The sequence below is a fragment of the Thermobia domestica genome, chromosome 10 (assembly GCF_964235325.1).
Source record: "Thermobia domestica chromosome 10, izTheDome1.hap1.1, whole genome shotgun sequence".
Lineage (NCBI taxonomy): Eukaryota > Metazoa > Arthropoda > Insecta > Zygentoma > Lepismatidae > Thermobia > Thermobia domestica.
Genome location: NC_137463.1, coordinates 158,955,593 through 158,977,169, shown reverse-complemented (window position 1 = coordinate 158,977,169; position 21,577 = coordinate 158,955,593). Strand labels below are relative to the sequence as shown.

Here is a 21,577-nt window from a genome sequence, read left to right as displayed (position 1 = left end):
CTACTCAGCCACCGTGCCATAATGTGTTTTGTTTTCCTCAAACGATTGATTGAACCTTTAAATGTACTGTCTTGGACTAAAGGGTGGCAGCTCAGTTTTTGCAGTTGAATTTCTCTTTAGTTATTACTGAGGCCCAAAACAGGAATATGAGTACTGTCTCAGCAATTCCGCAAGTTAGCATAGACCAAATTGACATTTTGTCATCCCTAATACCACGTAATATGGACCTTGCTTTCTTAAGCGCCATATTAGCACATATTTTACTGTGTTCATAGTAAATGTTTTGACGATGGTCTTTGAAGAAAGTATTTTTTATAAATATTTATACATTGTGCATTTTGAACAAATTTGTGGTTTCTACACATTATAGCGTTGCATAAAGGAAATATTTCGTGAGAAAAATATTATTGTTCTTTGATATAAGGTATGTTTTTTTATTTCGAAAATACTTTTGCTATATTTTATTCACTCATTTTACATTAAGAACCAAATGAAGATACTCGTATGTGTATGTCACTAATAAAGTTTTAGTAATTTCATAAAATAGTCATGTATTTCTAAGTTTGAAATTAAATTCCTAATTTGAAAACTATTTACAGATTCTGGTTTCTTTTCTGGGAAAATATGTGACTTTATTTTAAACTTACATAAGAACAGTTCACAAAAGATAAAGTCTTGTTGAATTCGTTTATCTTCACTGGTATATGAAATAATAAAGTGCTTATAAGAGTTTTAAAACTTAAAGGCTCCCAAGCAAATTCTCATATGAATGAAGAATTCAACATTACAAAACAGCAAACTCGGTAAAAATGTTGGTCAAAGTTTAGTCGCTAAAGGTTTTAAAAAAAATATTATTAGCAAATCACATCCAAACAACCCACAAAAAGTACAGTATATTGCTAATAGATAAGAGATATTTCAGGATGTCGCATATCTGGAAAACCTTGGGCAAAAATTTTGAAAACCTGGAAGTTATAATCGATTAGATAAACTAATGAAGATTAAAGAACTAAAATGAATGTAAGGTATCAACAAAACTTGCAAGAAAATATACATTGAATTCCCACCTGATTATCTGTACTGAACCTCAGCAGTACCAAATGAATAACTGATATTTGGAGCCCATCTCTTGTGGAGCATTGTTTTCACTGTATATATATATATATATATATATATATATATATATATATATATATATATATATATATATATATATATATATACAGATGAATGTTTCTCTTCATCTTTCGAGAGTTTTGAAGTCGATTTCCTAACTTCTCTATATCCTAATGGTTTTACGAAAAATTTCTATTAAACTTCCTTTCTTCAAAAAATCAAGTAAAGTACCCTTTTAAGTTTTTCTCTGTATCTTTTCTGTATACTACATACAATTATTGCCATAAAAGCTTAAATCACTTCTTTTTATTTGTATTCTCTAGTAGGGATAGTAAAGCTAAAATAAGGAAAGAATGAGGTACGATAATTCAATATGAATCTTCAATTGGTTATATACTAATTAAATGTGGATTTTCAACACACTATTTACTTAGGTTTATCATTTCATTTTATAACGCTATTACTAATTCATCTATTTTCTAGTTATTCTACTCATATAATGATGTATTATATGAAATATTGCACTAACATATTTAATAAATGTAATGCAACGAGACAATAAATCAATTTTATTTAGAATTTCTGAGTCCTAAAGCGATACGGTAATGCTTAAACATAGATACTTCTACAGAAAATAAAACAGTTTAGCATTTAGGACTTCAAGTAACGAAACTGAAGAATTCAATCATTTACATGTAACTTACAAGATATTAGTGCTTAACACTATTTATCTACAACCACAACTTCTGACGCTCATTTTTTGGAACACTTTCAGGTATATACTGGTGTCTTCCGACAAATATAAAACACTGATCGAAGAAAGCTCTTCCGGAACACAGCATGGCCCGGGAACTTTTTGATACAATCCGAGAGCATGTGCCAGATTAATCATTATAGCATGGTTAGTAGTCATCATGTCCACCTGAAAAAAACATAACTCTTAATTATTAATGTCATCATTAGTGCAAAATATCAGTAAATGTACAACATAAAGAGGAACATAAAGAGAAGGGAAACATTTAGAGGAACATTTATCTTGTAGTAGAAAAGTAAATAATACGTATTCTTCTTCCTTGGACGGTTATTAAAAAATTGCAAATTATTAAATATGTTGATCTCACTAGTGTTTAAAAAATAACGAGTTATTTAAAAAAACGGAACTATTAAGAATCATTTTCCAGCACCTATATATTGTCACAGGAAATACAGTAAGTAATGTATTGTCATCAAACACAATAAGTAAATTTTCTATTCTTATGAATTATACTATTTACCTTTCTCGATAACAGTACAAAGAAAGTTCACATTTTTGGCATCTTGTGACTCTGAAGGGAATTAAGCGAAATTTTTAATTTGGGTGTTCTGAGGTAGAAATGTTTTCAAGAGTACCTTCAGAAGTTCGTTAAAGGTTAGAAACAATTCAGGAAGCCTCATCTGAAATCAGCTCCGGAAAGCACTTTGATGTAGCAGAATTAATTGGAACAAAGCACATACACTTCATTATACTGCGACAAAATGCTTTACCTAATTTTCTAAAGGTCACAATGAAGAAAAGGAATGGGCTAGGCTAAGTAACTCCGTTGCTAAAGGTATTGTACGGTTTCTCATTATGAGGCTTTCCGCTCGCTCTTTACACGATTAGGGAAGTCATCTTTGGCCATTTTTCTCTCTTAACTACACACACACTTTAACAGTTTTCTTCTTTGGTTCAATAATAAGGGCGCCATTTATTTGTTTTATCTCTTATGAATATATTCCTACAAAAAATTGTACCCATCATACGACAACCTACAAAGTACGTAAAATTAAGTTTTGGAGTTCAAATGAAACTCCGACCAAAGCACTAAATCCCTTCTTGATTATTTTGTAGAAGTGAAAATCATCACTTGGAATGTGTACATAAGAAAACGTAGATGACTCTGATCACTACAGATCTTCCCAAAAGGTGGTGGAAGGCATCTTGTCTAAAAATCGGTAATATCATCAATTCATCTATTTATATATAGACTTGTCTCTAAGAATTTTTGTTCATATGAGGTGACAACCACAGAACAGAGTTGGAAAAAATAGTTTTTTTAAATAAAAAAAAGAACAAAACGTGTTTAAAACATGAAAAAGGTGTTTAAAATGTTTTAAAACACACCCACCCAAAAACATGTTTTAAACATTTTGAACAGTTCAAAACATGATTTTAAACATATATTTCAAAATCGGGTAATAACTTCTTTGTTAAGATTTCTTGCTCTTTACTAGCAATCAGTGATGTTATTCTAATTCTTTAACAACCGGTTCTGTATATATACATACATATCATTATATATATATATATATATATATATATAGAGAGAGAGAGAGAGAGAGAGAGAGAGAGAGAGAGAGAGAGAGAGAGACAGTAGATGGATAGGTAAATAAATAGATACAACTGTCTTAGGAAACAAACCGTACAAGGTAGACAAAAGCAGTTTTTTACTGGATACCACAAATGACAAGAAGCGACCTACACAGCATTCTAATACAAGGTGGTGTGACGAAATTAGGTACTACTGCAAATATCTAGGAAACAAATTACCCAACATAGATGGTTGTCAAAAAGTATTGGAAAGACCTTAAACCAGGAATGGATAGGCAAGTGTTGATAATATGTATGCATTTCAAATATACGTAGACCTAAATAACCCTCATCACTGCACTCATGTGATCCCAGTTTTCATTCTTGATATCTGAGCATTTGAGATTAAGAAATAAATCGCTTATTCTTTGTTTCTCGGAATCATATGTTTAACCCCTTAGCTGTGAGAATTTCTAAGAACAAAGATAGCTAAATTGAAATTTACTGTTCCTGAATATAACTGGGTAAAATTTACTGTTATGTCTGGTTACAACAAACGGTTCCGCGAACTCGGAATATTTAACAACCGGTTATAGCAAATCTATCGGAATCGGCTGAATAGCACAACTGCTTGTAACCGACCTTTTCATTTATTTTATCCCTGTTAAGACTACAATGTGTTGGGTACAGAATATTTCAGTTTAGATTAGTAATTCTCAACTTTTTTCATATCATGACCCCATTTTATGACACCCTCTTGCCAGAAACTCTTATAAGTAGTTTTTTGGTTGTAATAAGCCTTTAGGTAGATTTTAAAATTTACCTATTATGGAAATTTCACACCATCTATCAATATACATGGTGAAATAGAAGTCCTCACCACACTTGTGTGTTGAGAACGGGTTGAGGGAGAATGATTAAACTCGAAAGTGGTCTGACACATCAGATGGTGCTATCAAGCATTATGGCGGCAATCTTTGATTGCAATTCGAAATTTCAAATGCAAAGGGAGTCATTTTACATTTTTAAGTTTAGAATTTTACCAGAAATACGCATATGCGGTTATTTTAGCCCTAAGTCAAGTCATTTCAAAAGTTACTGTTTCTGAAAGTTTCCTAGTTATGTCCTTAGGGGCTAAACTTACGTATCGAGAAGCGGGTGAGATTTTAGTTGCAAAATTTGATTACTATTTCAGAACACTAATGCTAATAGAATTATTTTCAAATAATAAATTTTCGAAAAGTAATAATTGGAGCACACTTCGTGTTGTGTTAACTTTAGAATATTTTCTGCAAGCCTATGCAGTTGGTTCTCTTTCTCAAGCCAGTAATTTATTGAAGAAAAGTAATGTTTGGGGCGTTCAGAGCACAATGGAACCAAGTCCATTTTCAATAAGGTTCAGTTTTACTCAGGAAATGAATTCTATTTCCAAACATAATATCTTCGCAGTCAAGAGTCCGAAATAAAGGTAACTAAAACCACGTAAAATGGCGTAGGATAGTTTCATATGACAGCCGCTAGACAGGGGCATCAGTGGGGTAGGAGGCAGCCGCCCCAACCCCACCCTGAATCTCAGATTTTGCGGACAGTAAGTTAGTTTTAGAAACCTTTTGATAAGCAAAGTCCAACAGAACAAGTTTAAGGTCCTTATCAGGGTTACCAACCGTTCCGATTCTGTCGGGACTGTACTGATTTCTGACTTATTTGTCCCGCATCCCGACCGGACATTCGTTGGGACGCATATTGTCTCGTTTTATCGATTTTCAAAGTTAATTAATATTTTACTGGGCCATTTTTACGAAGAAATAACATTCTTTTACATGCAGTTTTATGTACAGAATCACTTGTAACAAATGTGTGTTTTAATTTTACTAATAAAAAATAGCAGCTCGTCTTTAATTTATTTTTTTAGTTATCCCATAATTGTTTCGAGTTGATAATCCAGCCGATTATGATGATAGTATATTCCATGCAGCACTAAACATATTGTTTTTGCAACCTCTTTTAAACGTTGTTTATGTTAAATAAATTACAATTACTTTGATTTGAATTTTTTGCATAATAATAGCCAAAGAATAAGACTTGATTTCAGTAATACTTTTTATCAGTAATTCCTTAACAATGATATGCACTCATTTGTGATTAAAAAAAATCTATACAGTTTTCTCTCTAAACTTTGTTTATATTAAATAAATTACAGTTGTTTTGGTTTGAATTTGTTGAACATTTGCTTATACTTAGTGATGAGCAGTGGGTGGGAAAATATAAAAAAAAAGGTGCCGCATTTATTCAGGTTCGTGCTATTCAGCTGATTATTTACATTGTTTTCAACGACTCGCCATATGCGTAGTTTTATCGGGGGAAGGGGAGGAGCGGATTCCAACACCGATTGTTCCGTCCCGATTTTTTCTTAAGAGAAGTTGGCAACCCTGGTCCTTACACCGAATAAATACGGAAGAAATATAGATTATCAAAACCGAAACGTTGCTTAGGCCCAATTTCCAGAATTTTAAGCAGGCCCGAAACTCGAAAGTACAGTAGATCCACCTTTGAAATCCTAGGCCAAAAAATAAACAAGAGGGCAATTTAGTCCTATAGTTCCTTACCGTCAATAGAAATAGTGATCGAAGTCCGTATTTATTCGGTATAAAGACTTTTTTTTTTTTTTGTGGATTTAGAAAAGAAGGGTTTCTAAATCTGCATTACTGCTTCCAACATCTGAAATTGAGGCTAGGGGGCGAATGACCTCTAAACGGATGCCTTTCTCTAGCGGCAACCATATAAAACTTTAGATTGCACCTTGCCATGTAGTTTTTCTTTCTTTCATTTCGGATTCTTTCTCTAAAGATGTATATATGAAGACTGAGAACCAACACTGTATCAACGAATGCCTGCGATATTTCAGAAGCACAATTTAGCAAAGAACCCTTTGTTTGTTTTCTGAATACAACACAAAACTTGTTTCCATGATAATTCTTTCATTTATTTTTTAATATCAGCTCTATAAGAAGTCCAACCTTCGACTACGACACTTTCTCGCAAGTTAACTGATAACCATTTAAACAGTACAATAAACGTTAAAAACAAGGGAAAAAAGAGACAAACGAAATTGTAGATCACCACATTGACCTGCTGTACGTAGCCACGAGAAATCAAAACATTCACATCGGAAGAAAATAGTCTTTTGAATGAGAAGCACTTTTTGAATTAGTCCCAGAAGCGACAGTCCTATTAGTGACAGGAACTGTTACCTGTCCTATGAGCGACCGATTCATTTACATTGAGATGATGGAAGATGATATGATTCCATCTCCTAAAGTATGTTTGCCTCTGGCGTTATTAGCGCCCGAACAACCTTGGTGTGAAATATGTACGTGCCAGTGATACTGTTCGTTAATATATTTTCTCTCTACTGTGAGTGCAAATCAAACTTATTTTAATTTTGAGTTAGATTTGATATAAAACATATCAAATAACTTAACGAGACAACTGGGATATTTCCATGAAAATTATATTCCTATGTAAATATTGAAAATCCAGCTGTAATATCCCTTTCTTCAAAAGCTCTGCTTTCTGTACTTAATTTGATTCAAATCTAATTACTCACTAAGCACAGTAACATATTTTATTTTCAAAAACTTAAACGTGTAACAGTAACGTGCAACAATCTACTTTTTAGACTTCCTAAGACACTGAATGAAATGAAAAAAAAAATGTCAGTGATAAAAGTCAGCTTTCGAGATCCCTTACATCTGATTGGCTATTCTCAACCAATCCCACCAATTACAATGCAGTTCACTCTAAACAATCCAAAAGGTAAATAAACTCTTTAAACTACCTTCCCCCTATTGTAAGCTACTAAAACGTAAACTAGTTGCTTAATTTGCCTTTTTCCCTTGTTTTGACGTATACATAAAAGCTTGTCGTATAGCAATCCGAAATAATCCCTTATAACTAGACGAACTGTTAAGTCCTGCGAGATATTTGTAACTTGCGTAATGATTTCTTCGAATACACTGTGTTTTCAGATTTCTTTGATATCCTCAAGTGGTGGGACCCTCTTTCCATGGGCGCCCGATGGGAAGGCAGGGATCGCCCCCCTGGCTCACGAAAATGTATACGTAATATAGCAAACCACGTATATTAAATACCAGATATAGGGCCTACCAAACGTGATACAACAACCATGAAGATGCTCCTCCCTAGAAAATTTTCTTCGGGCGCCCCTACCTCTTTCTGATTTCTTTCTTATACCATAAACACATTCAATCTAAACTTCTGCTCCGTATCATTTTAACATGAAATATTTAATCATATTAGAATCATAGACAAAGGAGGAACTATTCTAAATATTTAGTTAGTTTTTCCCTTGATATAGTCAGTGTATTCATAGAAATTAATTCAAAAATATAATATTAGGAAAAAAGTATAATCACATTAGCATGAAACAAGTTAAAGAAGAGAGAACCTTATCTTCTTCCAATATATTAGTATGAACGAATCGGTGACTCATACGGCAGTTAACAGATCGAATCGGTTGCTCATAGGACAATTAACCCTGCTGTAGTCGCGCTCATTTTATGAAATGAGTAGTCGCTGCGGACTGACATTCCGCAACCTTTTCAGGACGGGCAGGGATTTCAAGAAAATCGTAGACCTTTACTTTGGCGGCCCTAGCACCCCTCCTAATTCCTCCATGGGTATGAATTATACCTTGTTGGAAAGCTTATGAAACAAGAATTCTAGTAAGATAACCTTTGAGGCTACCGTACCCAACCCGTAGAAGAAGAAGAAGAAGAAAGAAAGAGAAAAAGTGAAAAAATATTTTTTCGAAATTTGTGAGAGTCTGGCAACACTGTTTCTAGTCGTACGCTAGAAAAAATATTCTGGCCTGTAGGCCAGACATTGATAATAATTATACCAAAAAATGAAGGGCAAAGGTACAATAGCTAGGTAAAAAAAATTGGAAGATAGAATCTAGGTGAATCATCCTGTTCCTATTTTCCCGAGAAATTTTCGTCTGCCCTTACGTTGGCAGGCTTGACGACGCCCCTAACTGTCACACATAAACAAACCATACCTCGTTGGAAACCTTATAGAACAAACATTTCAGCAAAGTAACTTTCGTGTCTCTCGGACCAAATTAGTAAAAGAAGAAGAAGACGAAAATCATTTTTTTAAAATTCAATTCTTCAGAATTTGTCAGACTGTGGCAACGCTGATATATACCGTACGCAAGCAAAAAAAATCTCAGATTTACGCCAGACACTGGAGACAATGATATCAAAAAGTGAAGGGTTTAGATTCAATAGGAATAGAGGAAAAAATTCTGAACACCGAGCCTACGTGAATCATCCTGTATTTTTTCGATAGATTGTGGTATACGCTAACATTGGCAAGTCTGGTGATGCCCCTAATTGTCACAAGCATATCAGCTATACCTCGTTGGAAACCTTATGAGACACCCATTTCAACAGGGTAACTTTCGTGTCTCTTGGACCAAACTAGTAAAAGAAGAAGAAGACGAAAGTCAAAATTTTTGCGTTAAAATCTATTTTTTCCAAATTTGTCCGACTATGGCAACACTGGTATTTGGCGTACGCAAGGAAAAAAAATTCTTACATTTACGCCAGACATTGGGAACATTGATATAAAAAATGAAGGGTTTAGGTACAATAGGAATGGAGGAAAAAATTCGGAACCCCGAACCTACGTGAATCATCCTGTATTTTGTTCGAGAGATTGTGGTATACGCTAACATTGGCAGGCTTGACCACGCTCCTAATTGTCACAAACATATCAGCTATACCTCGTTGGAGTCCGTATAACACACACATTCCAACAAGGCAAGTTTCGTGTCTTTTGGGCTAAATTAATAAAAGAAGAAGAAGACGAAAATCAAAATTTTGGTTGGAAAATCCATTTTTCAAAAATTTGTCGTACTATGGCAACGCTGTTATTTCTCGTACGCAAGAAAAAAATCTCACATTTACGCCAGACCTTGGGGACAATGATATAAGAAATGAATGGTGTAGGTGCAATAGAAATGGAGGAAAAATTCGGAGCACCGAATCTGCGTGGATCATCCTGTATTTTTTTCGATATATTGTGGTATACGCTAATATCGGCAGGCTTGTCCAAGCTCCTAATTGTCACAAACATACAAGCTGTACCTCGTTGGAAAGCTTATGGAACAAACATTCCAACAAGGTAACTTTCGTGTCTCTCGGGCCAAACTAGTAAAAGAAAAAGACAAAAATTAAAATTCTGGGTGGAAAATCAAGTTTTTCGAAATTTGTCGGACTATGGCAACACTGTTGTTTGTCTTATGCAAGAAAAATAATTCTCACATTTATTGTTATTGTTATTGTGAACAGTTGTGCAAAAAATAAACCGTGTAAGTGCAGTAGGAATGCACTCTTACTAACGGCAGAGAATAAACTCGCATTGGTTCACCTAACATTGTTCGTCGCAAGACCATTGCTTTTCTTTCCTTTTGCCTCGTCAGGAAGATTTTTTCTAAAACTAAATAACTTGTCAAAGGAGGGAGTTGAAAGAAATGCATATTTACGACCCTTAGGTTCAACTGATAGCTACAGCTGACTTTGACCAGGCTAAAAATAGAACGGTGCGTTCTGAGGTGATAACTGTTTTCCTTTCGCTCTCTCTCTGTGTGTGTGTGTGTGTGTATGTCTGTCTGTTCAATAAGTTATCTTGTTGGAATGTCTGTTCTATAAGCTTTCCAACGAGTTATAGCTGATATGTTTTTGACAATTAGGAGCGTGGCCAAGTCTGCCAATGTTAGCTTATACCACAATCTCTCGAAAACATATAGGATGATTCACGTAGGGTAGGCGTTCCGAATTTTTTTCTTCACTCCTATTCCACCTAAACCCTACATCGTTGTTTCCAATGTCTGGCGCAAATGTGAGAATTATTTTCCTTGCGTAGGATAAATAACAGTGTTGCCATAGTCCGACAAATTTCGAAATATTTTAATTTCCCCCCAAAATTTTGACTTTCGTCTTCTTCTTTTACTGATTTGGGCCGAGACACACAAAAGTTACCTTGTTCAAATGTTTGTTCCATAAGCTTTCCAACGACGTATAGCTGATATGCTTGTGACAATTAGGAGCGTGGCCAAGCCTGCCGATATTAGCGTATACCACAATCTATCGAAAAAATACAGGATAATTCACATACGTTCGAGGTTCCGAATTTTGTCATCACTCCTATTGCACCTACACCATTCATTTCTTTATATCGTTGTTCCCAATGTCTGGCGTAAATGTGAGATTTTTTTCCTTGCGTACGACAAATAACAGCGTTGCCAAAGTCCGACAAATTTCGAAAAATTTGATTTTCCACCCAAAATTTTGACTTTCGTCGTCTTCTTCTTTTACTGGTTTGGCCCGAGACACACAAAAGTTACCTTGTTCAAATGTTTGTTCCATAAGTTTTCCAACGAGGTATAGCTGATATGCTTGTGACAATTAGGAGCGTGGCCAAGCCTGCCGATATTAGCGTATACCACAATCTATTTATTAGCGTATTTCTGTTTATTTAATTTTCTTGTAGCAAATCGTTGCTTTAGAATGAGTTACAAAACATGTTTTAAGTGATAAAATTTAATTAAAATCCCAATTGTTTAGCATTATTGTAGCTTAGAGCTTATACAATATAAAAGAGATAGTATGCATATTGTTGTATTATAGTGTCATTAGCAGAAAAAAAAATCATTTTCCGTCAACACTGAATTTTTTCTATGAAGGCCTTTCAATAGAAACTACGCATGTTCTAGATACAATTACATTCTGTAATATTTTCCCAATCACTTAGTTTTCCTACGAGGCACTTTCAATGCATTCTACACACACCACTGATGAATGTTCTAAGCACAAAAATGTTTTGCATCGAATGCAAAAATACCTTGTAGGTCGGTTTTTCTTTCTGTCGTATTTACTTCACCTTCCCCGGACGCCTTTGGAAGTTACAGGTAAGTTTTGAGTAGCTTCCGTTCCAAGAAGACCATGAATTCGGTTCTTGAGACTGCCAGAAATATTGCTGACAGTTACTCTAATTTTCAGAAGGCTCTCTACCATTCGTAGGGACAACCCTTTCAAAAATTCTCGTCGAGGAACACACAAGTCACAGTTGTTCGCATTGTAAATAATGTAGGAACTTATGCCTCCAATGTTGAGCATAGAATAGAACACAACCATTGTCCATCTGCGAGTGTTTCTTGCACAGTCATAAACATAACATAGTTTGTCCACCATATCAACACCCCCTTTAGTTTCATTGTATGTCAATATCATTTCTGGTTTTCCAGTTTCGGCGTCAACACTGCCATCATGGTGCATACTTGATATCAAGAGAACATTTCTTTTCTTCTTGGGAATGTATGACACCAAGGTACAATCTTCGTGGAAAGTAAACATCGATGATCCCTCGGGACGACTAACTGGCTTTGAAAATTCAAGGGGTAATTCTATCTTGTTTTTTCTGATGGTACCCAGCAATGTCAATCGATAGTTTACTTTTAAGGTCTTCATTAGTTCCACACTCCTAAACCAATTGTCCGTGGTGACATTTCTACCCGTCCCTTTTATTGGTTCACAAAGTCTTTCAACCACAGATGACGGTGAATTATCCACTTGGTAAGGTCCCGGAGGTTGCATGCCAACATATATTTTCAGATTGCTTGTATAGTAAATTTTTGAATCACAAAGAGCAAATATTTTAATTCCATACTTATTAGGTTTGCTAGGAATATACTGGCGGAATGCACATCTTCCTCTGAATGCCTCAAGTTTTTCATCCACGGTTACAAACTCGAAAGGTGTGAAAGCAGTTTTACATTTTTGAACAAATGTGTCAAAAACGAATCTAATCGCAGCTAACTTATCTTGAGCTTTGCGCTGTTCGCGAGTTGCAGGGTCATCAAACGTAACATAACGTAAAAGAAATCAAAATCTGGATAGAGACGTAGTGAGTCTGAAAATTTCTACGCCCGTACCATCCGTTCGCCACAGGTCGTCAGCGTTAAGCCTACTACATTTCAAAACGCCTGCTAAATATATCAGGCCAATGAGGGCCTGAATTTCAGCAACATATGTTTCTTTTGCATCTCGGTCACGCGTATAGTTTTGTCTTACAAGTGCATTTTTTTGTTTGTATTGTCTACAATAGCGTTCATTATTTTTTCCGGAAAAAAATTCCAAATTTGGAGTGGGTCTTTCAAATCCTTCGTGGCTTGTTTTACACCAGGTAAATGCGTCACTATGTTCACTGATCTTGTTCTTACGTTTTTCGGGGGTACGTGCACACTCCACTTTGTCTTCTGATCTTTTCCCAGATAAAATGGACTAACTTGCTTGCTATGTGGCACTTCCTCTTCATCAGATATTTCCTGTTCGGTGTCCGTGTCCATGATTTCAGTAGTCAAATTGTCGTCTTCTCTCTCATCTTCATCATCTTCATACACGGTATCATTTCCATCGACTGAGCACTCATCCAACAAACGCTGGATGCGCTTTTTCTCTTCGTCATATTTATATTTATTTCCCTCTGAGCTTTCCCACATCTTTCTGGTCACCACTATATTTAGCTAACGTTAATGGTCGCTGCGGACTCACGCTCCGCATTAGCTAATATCTCCAACACTAGTGCACGCTTCGCACTGCAACTCTGTACTAATAAGCAGAAGACGATTGTTAGGAGGTATGAAAAACAGGAAGGGGGAGGGGTGATTTGCGCGGTAAAAAAATCAACCATTGTTGACTGGGGACTGAGAGTCCGCAAGCGAGCACTGCAGGGCTAACAGTTCCTGTCGCTAATGAGGTATGAAAAACAGGAAGGAGGAGGGGTGATTTGCGCGGTAAAAAAAATCAACCATTGTTGACTGGGGACTGAGAGTCCGCAAGCGAGCACTGCAGGGTTAACAGTTCCTGTCGCTAATAGGACAGTCGCAAGTAGGACGACACCGCACTTTTTGACCATTTTCTTTCTCTGTCAGATTTTTTTTATTTACAAAAATGAAAGAAAATAAAAATAAGTATATGTTTAAAACAAGTGTTAAAAATACACGTGTTTAAAACACAATGTTTAAAACGTATATGAAATTTGTTTAAAACAAAATCAATTTTTTAAAACAAGTTTTAATCATTTGTTTTAAGCATTTCGTTTTAAACAAAGTAACCCTGCCACAGAATAACTAAAATTAATGAAATTTTATGTATGGCTGTTTTGGATTGATGTTTAGTTTTTCTTTAAGCAACGAGGCTATATGAAATGTGAACCTAAAGCATAACTGGAATACAAATCACACAAGTTCTAATTTGGAATCGAACCTGGATATCTCGCACCAAAGGTGCATTTGCTAATCAATATAGCCATAGAGAAGTTAATTTGAAATTGTATGTATGTATTATTATGTATAATTTAATATTATTGGATCATTAATATACGGTATCATTTCAGGAACATACTCTACTCAACTGTCCAAAAATTACTGTCACGGTTTCTTAATGATTATATATGTACTTCTTGGAATTGAACATTTTTCTAAACTGTGGGAATATCCTCTGATTGAAAATTATTTTTAAGACCCTTTCTTGGGACTCAAAACCACGCCTTGATATGGGCTATCTTACTTTTTTTTTTTTTTTTTTTTTGTCTGTGGAAGTCAGTATTGAAATCGGAAGTGATATTAAATTCAAATCTCTTCCGGCTTTTGGTAGGGAGTTCGAGATAGTCGTGGCATTGCCTTGAGGCGGTGAATCGTTTGCAAAAATCTTCTGCTCGCTATCTGTCACTGTTTTTGTCCTATGACAATAAAAGTTGAAACCGGAAATGACTAATTTGAACCACTTTTGGTTTGAATAGAGAGTTAGAGGAGATGGAACCTATCCTTGGTACGCTAATCTACTGCGAAAAATCGATTCTCGATATCCGTTACTCTCGATACCGGTCAACAGACGGACGGATGGACAAAGTCGTTCTCTAAGACTTTCGACACATATATATAGCATAGTTTGGAAGTATAGAATAGTAATAATAATAATAATAATAATAATAATAATAATAATAAATACTCCTCTTGCTTCTACAATGTATGTCATCACTAGCTGAACTGAGCGTACAGAAGCTACTACCATTATACTTGATTGACATTTGTGGGTGCGTCCGTCTGTTTGTTCCTGCATAAGTTGACTCTTACAAAATGTATGTAATTTTAAAGAAATTTTGTGTGTGCCTTCCTTTAACCGGCAAAAACAACCCATCCTGTATAGGGTTTCTATTCATCACGAATAAAGGAATTATTGTAAATTGTACCTCAACAACTCCGCAACGCAAGAGATGCACGAGATCCAGGGGCGCAAAATATATAGAAAGTAGGGGCGCATGCGGGGAGTGCTGATGCTTCAAGCTGGTTGGGGGTCGTTTCGTCCAAAGATATTTCGTCGAGAGACATTTAGTCCAAACACATTTGGTCCAGGGACATTTGGTCCAAAGGACAATTCGTCCAAAGGACATTTCGTCCAAAAGACAATTGGTCCAAAGGACATTTCATCCAAAAAACAATTGGTCCAAGAAATATTTCGTCCATAAGACAGTTGATTCAAAGCACATTTCGTCCAAATGACATTTGGTCCGGTAACGCTTAGGGGTCTGGGGTTTGTTTCTATTAGAAGAATAAAAGTGATGCCTATAACATTATGACTCAGTAGCTTCTTATTTCTAAAGGAAATTTGAAATAGAGATTTATTCCGAAATTTTCGTTTCGATAGAACAAATATATGCTGAGATATTCAGAAAAACGTAAACACCTGAAAACAAAATGACCACTTTTCTTTGCTTTCATTAATAACTTTACAAAAATACAGTTTTAGCTTCGCAAAAATACTGTTGTAGCTTCGTTGGTTAAGGAATTCACCTCCTCCCTGAAGAGAAATTCCCTCTTCATTTGAAGACAACATTGCCTCTGCATGGTCATGTGAATATTCTATTTGGTTTCAGACTTTGCAATGGATATCTTAAATGTACTCTACTGTACCGAGAAAACTAATATGAAAGCCAGAGTATATAGGCCTACTGTATTTGCATGAGGAGTAGCACTGAAATACAAATACAAGAAAAGTGAACAATTCTTGTTTGTCATACAACTCACTAATTATGTAGAAACGTCTGCCGAAGTTACACACTACGTCTACGAATAAAAACCAGATTTGTGGTTAACCTGAAAAGATACCTATATTCTACACGAAATGTTCCAACTTTCATTTTATATTTGTCAATCGCTTATCACAATGTTGCAGCCAAGAATGTGACTGTTTAAGAATATTATTAACGGTAAAAAGAATATATTTCACACATGTGTATTTTTCTATTCTCAGTATTTCTTCAAAAACACTTGACATACATTATTTTTCACTTTGCTAACACAAGGGTTTGAATACCTAATATTTTACTTACTAAAATTTAAACTCCATTAATTTTAGTCACCGGTACTTATTTTAAAACTATTTCGTTCACAACATTAAAATTTTAGATGTCATATTAGCAGTTATTGCAGCAACATACTTCACACTCCAACCTTTCCCTTATTTCTATTGTTCGGCCATTTTGTTTTCAGGCGTTTACATTTCTCTGAATATCAGCATATATTTGTTCTATCGAAATGAAAATTGCGGAATAAATCTCTATTTCAAATTTCCTTTAGAAATAAGAGCTACTGGGTCATAATGTTATAGGCATCAATTTTTAAATCTTCTAATAGAATGAAACCTTGGACCCCCCAAGCGTTACTTGACCAAATGTCCTTTGGACGAAATGTGCTTTGAACAAACATCTCTGGACGAAATGTCCCTTGGACCAATTGTCTTTTGGACGAAATGTCCTTCGGACCAAATGTCTTTGGACGAAATGTCCTTTGGACCAATTGTCTTTTGGACGAAATGCCATTTGGACCAATTGTCTTTTGGACAAAATGTCCTTATGACCAATTGTCTTTTGGACGAAATGTCTTTTGGACCAATTGCCTTTTGGACGAATGGTCCTTTCGACCAAATCTCTTTGGACTAAATGTCTCTGGACCAAATGTCCTTTGAACGAAATATCTTTGGACGAAAAGTCCTTTGGACCAATTGTCTTTTGGATGAAATGTCATTTGGACCAAATGTCTTTGGACGAAATGTCCTTTGGACCAATTGTCTTTTGGACGAAATGTCCTTTGGACCAAATGTCTTTTGGACGAAATGTCCTTTGGACCAATTCCCCTTTGGACGAAATGTCCATTGGACCAATTGTCTTTTGGTCGAAATGTCCTTTGGACGAATTGTCCTTTGGACCAAATGTCCCTGGAACCAAATGTCTTTGGACTAAATGCCTCTGGATGAAATGTCCTTTTGGACGAAAAGAGTGGTCACCTTCAACTTTCGTCACTGGATCTAGGACATCGCTTTCTCTGCTGAAAGCGTCATTAACAAATCACAGGGTTGGTCTATAAGGGCATTAGAGAATTGTATAACCTAAATTGACCATTCATCTCAAGTTGTTGATTATACTGAAAGTACAAGTTTTTAAGTTGAAATAGTTTTAATCATGAATATTCTCAGACCTTAAAGTCAAAGAAATTTACTTAAAATCGGGCAAATTTTATTACAATTAGTATGTGAAATCTTACAAACTCCAATACTCTCTCAGTTGGTTATGTTTCTCTCAGTTAAGATTCTAATATTAACCATTTGAGAATGCTCCAAGAGCATTGCCAGAATGAACTTAAAAAGAATGGAGAGATGGAACGGGAAGGATAATTGAGGTTGTTCCTAGATGTAAAAGTAAATATTTTTAGCCACACCTTCTTCTCTTGAGGAACGGTGGCCAGTTGGCCAGTTAATCAGTGGCCAACGGTTACTTTTTGGTACCAAAAAATTTACCATTCTCTTAGGTATTGATCAACATCCATATCATCTCTCTACAACTTATGGTTCTCGAGCTATGGCTCATTAAATATCTAGAAATAGGCCATTTTTTGGCCAATATCACGGACACGTATGTCATAGAGAGATGATATTGGTGTTAATCAATACCTAAGAGGATAGTAAACATTTTTGTACCGATATTAATTGGTGGCCACTGGCCAAACCGGTGGCCACCGGTTACTATTTGGTACCAAAATATTTACCATCTTCTTAGGTATTGATCAACATCCATATTATCTCTACAATTTCTGGTTCCGAGATATGGCTCCTTAAATATTACAAGTTGGCCATTTTTTCGTCAATATTAGTCCGTTAGTTAGACCACCAAAAATGAGAAAATAACATCACAAAGAGGGAGGAGCTGCAACCAGTATAAAATCGTTCAACATAGTCCCAGCAGTGAAAAAATCCATGTTGCCTACCCTGAGTCGGTAGCTTTTCCAATATGGACGCCGAAAACAAAATGGTGGTACCAATTCTTGAAACCATCATAATTCTCTCAAATAACACGTGCTTTAAAAGTTTTGGGATTCAATTACATGGTTTTCGGGTTTAAGGAATATGAATTTTGATTCAAAAAACGCATTAACTGGCTTTATTGTATGTAAAGTGCATAAATTTACCAAAACACACTGAATACAACAATAAATTTACTCCAAACCTCTACGTTTATTTAATTCTTCTACATATTGCGGAATTGTGTGTAAATTAGTTTAAATTCTTAACATAGCTAATATGCTTGACGTAGATATAGTCTGAAATCTCTGAATATACTATTTTACAAATATGTGTACCACATTAGTAGCACCTTTATTTTAGTATAATCAGCAATGCAAAATAATATATTAAATATAGTTTTAACGCAGTAAGGTATTCCGGGTGTAAATGTCTCTTAATTTTCTTCACTGTCACTAGCAGTGTATTCATTACAGCTAGAATCTACATCATTTATCATATTCTCACAGTGCCGGAGTGGCCACGTTGGCTACTTGGCGTTCGCCAAGGGCCCGAGCCCCCAGGGCCCCGCAGGGACATTTAGGCCTTGGTCGAATTTTCGCGATCGCAAATGCTTTCTTGATTCTTCCTACCAAAAAGTTTGCGGAAGCCTAAGTTCGTCTTTCCGAAAGAAGTCTTCTCGAGCTCCCATTGCTCATTTCAGTACGGCCCCGTGAGCCAGTTAGTTTTTTTTTTTTTTTTTTTTTTTTTTTGTACACTTCGTACTTAGCAAAGGCCCATCTGATCCGTAACGCTTTTCAAATGTGAGGGCATTTTCTAAATTGAAAATTGTTAAAACTAGACTAAGACCATGACCATGACTATTCAGGAGCTGTACAACTTCTGTGTTGTTACATAAGAGCTTTTACTAGAAATGGAAGTAAAACACTTTCAGGGGGTTTAATTTCACCTCGAGAAACATTATACACTAGGTTCTGGGCAAAAAATTCCTTAAACGCAAAACCCTTGCATTGCATTGTGCGGAATCAGATGTGCCACTGAGTATAACTGTAACAAATGTATCTAATCTTGGTGGTACATACAGAGAAATGCATTCAATATCAAGTTGTCTTCTGTTGGTGGCCATTGTAGCCTCTCAATAACATTTGAAATGTCTTTTCTTAGGGTTAGAGCTGCAAGATGCACTGTTCTATCTTCTGCCTGCATGTTGCGTAGATTTTGCAATTCCTGTTGCAGTTTATCATTTTCTATAACTAAGTTCTCAATGCTTAATTAGGTACACTAATGTTCTTCTATGTTCAATACTAACAAATACCAAGTTCTTGTTGTATAATGAAATTTGCCTCATAAGGTTACTTCTTCTCGAGAAACTTAATTTTCCTCCCAATTTTTCAACTTCTTCTTCCATAACGTTGACAAATTGTTGAAAAGGAATAACTCGAGGATTCTTGACTAAGTCTTCTCCTAATTTCAACAAATGCAACATTTTCACAGTTCAATTGTCGCTGCTGGACTCTGAGTCATTCTGTTTGTGTATTATCCTAATAAAATTTCTGTAACATGTGAAATGATTCTTCACTTGACACTAAGTCTTCAGTAGCAATACCTAGTATCTTCATAGCTAATTCTGCTTGTTCAGTCTTTAACATCAGATGTTCATTTCCTGCTGAGCGAACTATGTTATCTGCTCTCAGCTCACAACTGTCAGAAAGTGCTTCACGTGTCTTTATACCTTTAACATACTTTGTTCTCTCGCAGAAACACACATACTTTTGGCAGAATATTTGATGATAAACATGTCCTACTTGTCTTGCGACGTGGTCCCACATCATGTGATTGAATATTTTGTTCTTGTATTTTCTGAAGCATTTGTTTATGTGTATAAAGTCCTGGTAACATTTTCGGTGGTATCTGTCTGCAACACTGATACAGTCATGACTAAGCTCATTTATATGATGATTTCTTCGGGTTTTTGCAGCATATTTCAGTCTCTCCAGGGCAGCCTTCATGTTCTTTGGTTCAGTGAGGTCAGCAGCAGATGCTGAACAGATTATGTACCTACCTCTTGCTTACATCTTGAATCCGGGGAGAAAAATATGTTAATGTCATTAATTTACTTCTAGAAATCAGTTAATATAACGCTAATTTTTATTTTCCACTTTCAAATAATTATGTGATGATCATAAAAAAATATTTGAACTATGTTTTACAATGCACTAATAGATTCTTCGATCAAACAAGAAAAAACATTGAATAGAAACAAAAAGTTAATAAAATGGGTGTTATTTGGGAGACTTACGACGATTTTAAGAATTTAAGCCACCACTTTGTTTTTGGGCGCTATTTTAAGAAAGTTACTATTCCAAAGTGGGCAACATGCCTTTTTCCACTGTTGGCACTATACGGAACAATTTAAAATATGTTGCAGCTACTCCCTTATAGTGATGTTAAATTTTGCTGAATCTCATAGACTATATCACGGAAACGGTAAGTCATAGAGAGATGCTATTGGTGTTAATCAATACATAAGGATACGGTAAGCATTTTGGTACCGATATTAATGTTGGCTACTGGCCAACTGGCCATTGGTCAAATCAGTGGCCAGTTGCACAGTGGCCACCGGTTACTAATTTGTACCAAAATATTTACCATCCTTTTAGATATTGATCAACACCAATATGATCTCTTTATGACTTACAGTTCCCAAAATATGGCTCCTTAAAACTGTAGAAATCGGCCATTTATTGGCCAATATCTCGGGGACGGTAAGAGGGACACGAAAAATTTAATCACCTTTTCTGATTGATTGAAATTGAAAAAATCGCAAATAACTGGCAGACAGACAGAGAATTTGGTAACGAACTTTTTAAGTGTGTTGAAAATCAAGTCATTATAAAAAAAACAAAGCATATACAAGGTTGAGTTAAAAATTATCTACCTAGGTATACTTTTCTTTCTACAATTTATTTACACAAAAATACTGTAGATCTTCAACTTATACATTATCTCTTTACATAGTCACTTCCCTTTTTAATACATTTTGTTCAACGGTTCAAAAGGTTGGGTATTTCTTCCAAGGAGTTGGTTTTCGTTATCGAGTCACTCTTGCACCGTTTCCTACACGACTAACTAAGGGCAGATGTTGTCTCTTTAGTGAGAATCATCTGCTAAACTTGCTGAAGGTTGTCGTCTGTAGTGGAAGTTGACGGATGTCCTGGCTTCTTTTCGTGTCCGTCACACTTATCTGGCCACTTTTAAACTACTAGACCACGAAAAATCACTTTTACACAATAGAGTACTGTACTTACATTATGAAGAATTTCACCCTTTTTTACGTCATCCGGACAGAGAAATCAAATCGCTGCTTTTTGATGGAGAGGAGCGTAAGTGTTTACAATGTAATAGCCAGGATTAAGTCTCGCTTACGTGACCACAGTCGTTCTAACTCTAAGCACTCATGGGATAAAGGCAGGATGATAACCTTGGTGTGTTATGATGAAAGTGCAGATAATTTTCGAGTCACCCTCGTACATACATACACACATTCCGTTGTATACCATATTCTCTCTATAACCATATGAAATGAAATTTTTGAGTTTTACGTCCCACGCTTATGCCGGCTAGGCTAAAGGAGACGGTGATGATGAGCAATGAATGAAATGGTGAAATGAAGAAAGTGAGAGGAAACGGA

At 35.6% G+C, this 21,577-nt stretch overlaps 1 protein-coding gene across 2 annotated transcripts in view; it reads right to left on the bottom strand.

The window, feature by feature from the left end:
- Window positions 1–1,217: 1,217 nt before the first annotated feature.
- Window positions 1,218–21,577, bottom strand: part of LOC145662789 (uncharacterized) — a 406,333-nt gene continuing 385,973 nt past the window's right edge. For both annotated transcript variants that reach the window (XM_081728672.1, XM_081728673.1), the window contains one exon: window positions 1,218–2,038. In XM_081728672.1, the coding sequence (XP_081584798.1) occupies window positions 1,844–2,038 (195 nt within the window). In that variant the 3' untranslated portion in view covers window positions 1,218–1,843. The remainder of the gene's footprint in view (window positions 2,039–21,577) is intronic.